The 3,865-nt window shown below is 42.8% G+C and overlaps 1 protein-coding gene across 1 annotated transcript in view; it reads right to left on the bottom strand.

Moving 5' to 3' along the window:
• Positions 1-807: 807 nt before the first annotated feature.
• The window catches only part of LOC122264598 (solute carrier family 46 member 2-like), a 13,024-nt gene continuing 9,966 nt past the window's right edge, over positions 808-3,865 (bottom strand). Inside the window, exons 3-5 of the mRNA XM_086548976.1 lie at positions 3,203-3,775; positions 2,531-2,740; positions 808-1,550 (exon numbers count right to left, since the gene is read on the bottom strand). Coding sequence (XP_086405102.1) covers positions 1,224-1,550; positions 2,531-2,740; positions 3,203-3,775 — 1,110 coding nt within the window. The 3' untranslated portion in view covers positions 808-1,223. The remainder of the gene's footprint in view (positions 1,551-2,530; positions 2,741-3,202; positions 3,776-3,865) is intronic.

The raw sequence follows: 3,865 nt of genomic DNA, 5'->3' as shown, positions 1-3,865 counted from the left end.
GTATTACTATTGATATCATCATAATTGTTACTACTATTATTATCATGATTAGTATTATCATTTTGATTATTAGCAAGTATCATTTTAGCCGGTGTCATTAATGCTATCACTATAATAACCATTATCATTATTACTATCATTGTCACCATCGTTAGCATTATGATTATCTATTTTAGTGTTAGTATTCTTGATATCATTTTTCTTATCCTCATTATCATCATTATTATCATCATCATCATCATCATTATCATCATCATTACCATCATTATCAATATCATCATCATCATTATTATCATTATCATCATCATCATCATTATCATTATCATCATCATCATTACCATCATCATCATCATTATTATCACCATCATTTAAGCTTGTTTTTATCATTGCTACCATCATTGCCACTCTCACCATTCCTGCAACCAAGGTAAGTAGACACAGGTTGCGCCACTGCCATGGAATTCAATAGTAACATATTATTTATTCAGTTAACAGTAAAAAAAATAAAGTAAACAAAATAGCTTTCATAAACATCAACTAATTAGGTATTTAAATCCATTAATTATTACGATTCGGAAAAAAGGGGCCGTGGCTTAGTTGCCAGTTAGGGATTTTTCTCTCAGAGCGACATGGCGTTACCTGTCTCTAACTATCAAATCAATTACTATTATTACTACTACTACTACTACTACGATTTCCAGAATGAATTAAGCAATAAAGGAGGCATTGGACTATAATTAAAGTCACTGGAGATAAATTACAAACATTAATAAGACAGAGAAAAAACTTTTTTTTATTTTATTTTTTATTGCCGTTACAAATAGTGAGAGCAGATTGTAAGGATAATTTTCTGATAATATCATGCGGTAATTTCTGGTAAGTTATTTAAATGATTAATAGATATATAATCTCATGGATAATTGAGTATTGTACATATGCACACGCATTCATACCTGTACACATACACACACACGGGTACGCACACACACACACACACACACACATAAACACAGAAATAAACACACACACGCCCGCGTTCATACGCACAAGAACTCACACATATACATATACACATACATATACATATAGCTAGACAGAAAGATATATCACACCCGAAAACAAAAACAACACATAAACACATCACAGCATCGCCTATCATCACACCCCAAAACAAAAAAAAACAAAAAATGCAAAAACAAACAAACAAACAAACAAAAAAAGACTTAGAAATAAATCGCAACATCAACGCCACCAATCTTCTCACACTGCCTATCACTCTCCCCTCCTTCTCCCTCTCTCCCTCCCCCTCCCTCTCCCTCTCCCCCTCCCTCCCCCTCCACCCTCCGTCGTGGCCTCCGTCGGTACAGACTCGCAGCCAAAGAGGCGTTGAAACAAGCGCAGACGGCGGCGACGAGAAACTGCGCTGATGGGAACGTGTCCTTGGCGCCAGAGGTCAAGGACGCGTAGGATACCCGCTGAAGTTGAAAGGTCACCACCCGCAGCGCCGCCAGGAGGCCGAATAGACGGGCGTGCTCGGTGCTTCGGACGGTCTGTTGGGGGGTGGAGGGGGGAGGGAGGTGGGTGGGGAGGGGGAAGGGAAGGGGGGTTAGTGTGATGTTTTTGTTGTTATTGTTGTTGTTTTTGTATATATATTTTTTTTTATTGGTTTGGGGTTTAATTATTTTGTTCTTTGTTTAATTTTAATGGTTAATTATATGTCTTAGGATGATTAAATTTAATCATGTGTAACTATGTGGTAATTATGCTGATTGTAAAAAGAATGATATTTATAGTATTGGTAATAATAATAACGATATATAGAGAATTAGTAATAATAGTAATAATGACAATAATTATGATAATGTTAATACTAATAATCATAATAACAATAATAATAATGATATTTATGATGATAGTAATGATATTAATAATGATGATGATAATAAGGATAATTATCATAATGATGATGATAATGAAAAAGAGTGATAGTAAATAATGATCTGCAAATACGCCTTTTTACCTCAGTCTCCCACTAACATCTTTACCCCCAATCCCCCTCATCAACCCACCTTCGAAGCCTAACCCACCCAACCCACCTTCGAAGCCACAGAGATGGCTTACCCCTAACCTAACCAACCCACCCCCAAACCCACTTAACCCACCCCAACACCACCAAACCCACCCCAAACCCACCCCCAACCCACCCAACCCACCCCCAAACCCACCCCCAAACCCACCCAACCCACCCCCAAACCCAACCCCAACACCACCCCCAAACCCACCCCCCAAACCCACCCAAACCCACCCCCAAACCCAACCCCAACACCACCCCCAAACCCACCCCCCAAACCCACCCAAACCCACCCCAACCCACCCCCAACCCACCCCAAACCCACTTAACCCACCAAACCCACCCAACCCATCAAACCCACCCAACTAACCCACCAAACCCAACCCCAACCCAACCACCAAACCCACCCCAAACCCACCTAACCCACCCCCAACCCACCCAAACCCACCCCAAACCCACCTTCGAAGCCGCAGAAGTGACCCCGATCTCCGTGAAGTTGTGCATGAGGGAGAAGAGCAGAACAAGCCACAGCATCCAAGCCAGGTCGGGTCCCGAGATGGCTAGAAGGACTAAGTTTTCGGGACCGGAAGTGGCTTCTGAGATGGTCGCCAGAAGACAGTCATCCACGGGTCGCCAGCGCATGGTTACCAGGACGATAATGGTCATTACCTGCAGGGTTGTTTTTGTATTGTTTTGTTTATTTTGTTATCGGTAGTGTTGTCATTATCATTGTTGTTGTTTTTTGTTGTTATGGTTCTCATCAGTATTATTACTATTGTTTTTATTTATGATATCATTATCCTCGTAATTGTAATTACTATTAATATTGTTATAATTATTGTTATCATATTCATTATAATCTTTATTATTCTCTCTCTCTTTCTCTCTCTCTCTCTCTCTCTCTCTCTCTATCTATCTATCTATCTATCTATCTATCCCCCCCTCTCTCTCTCTATCAATCTATCTATCTATCTATCTCGCTCTCGTTCTTTCTTCCTCCCTTCCCCTCTCTCTCTCTCTCTCTCTCTCTCTCTCTCTCTCTCTCTCTCTCTCTCTCTCTCTCTCTCTCTCTCTCTCTCTCTCTCTCTCTCTCTCTCTCTCTCTCTCTCTCTCTCTCTCTTCCCCCCTCACCTGACCGATGAGCAAAGCGCTCTTGCTCCAAATCGAGTAGAGGTGAAAATCCCACCCAAGAACCTGGGAACTCCACCTCTCGAGTCCCGGCGGCCGCGAGAAGACGGCGAGACTCCACAGAAGAAGGAATCCCAGAAGTCGAGACCGCCCTCCGTCCTCTCTCGGTCTTCGAAGGACCTCAAACACCTCCTTCACGTTCTTAGGATGAAGGACCTCCAGAATCTTTCCTTTCCCGTCCCTCCTCTGGATCGAAGCCCCTGCCCTCCCTCCTTCCTCGTGTCCCACGCCTCCTCCCTCCTCCCGAAGGACTAGAACGGTATACAGGAGACACAGGGCTTCAAGACCCAGCGAAGTCGAGAAGATCCACGCTGACGATACGGAGGAATCCTTCAGCATATGGATTCCTGAGAGAGCCCCCAGCGCCGTGCCCAAGACTCGGAGGTTCGTCAGACGTCCCATGGCATGAGTCCTGGTGGAGGCGTCCGAGGTATCTGCCATGAGGGCGTAGGATGCCATTTCGAAGACAGCTGTGCCTCCGGTTATGCTCGTAAGAAGGGGTGCTAGGTAAAGGATCTGTGAGTGGGGAGTCAAGGGATTAAAGCCTTCTTATCACTTTTCATTTTTTTTCTAGTTATTGCATATACATTTGTTTTTTTAGATATT

The sequence above is a fragment of the Penaeus japonicus genome, unplaced genomic scaffold (genome assembly GCF_977035675.1).
Source record: "Penaeus japonicus unplaced genomic scaffold, GWHDUDI00000001_assembly GWHDUDI00000021, whole genome shotgun sequence".
NCBI classification, from domain to species: Eukaryota; Metazoa; Arthropoda; class Malacostraca; order Decapoda; family Penaeidae; genus Penaeus; species Penaeus japonicus.
This window is presented reverse-complemented; position numbering and strand designations above follow the sequence as displayed.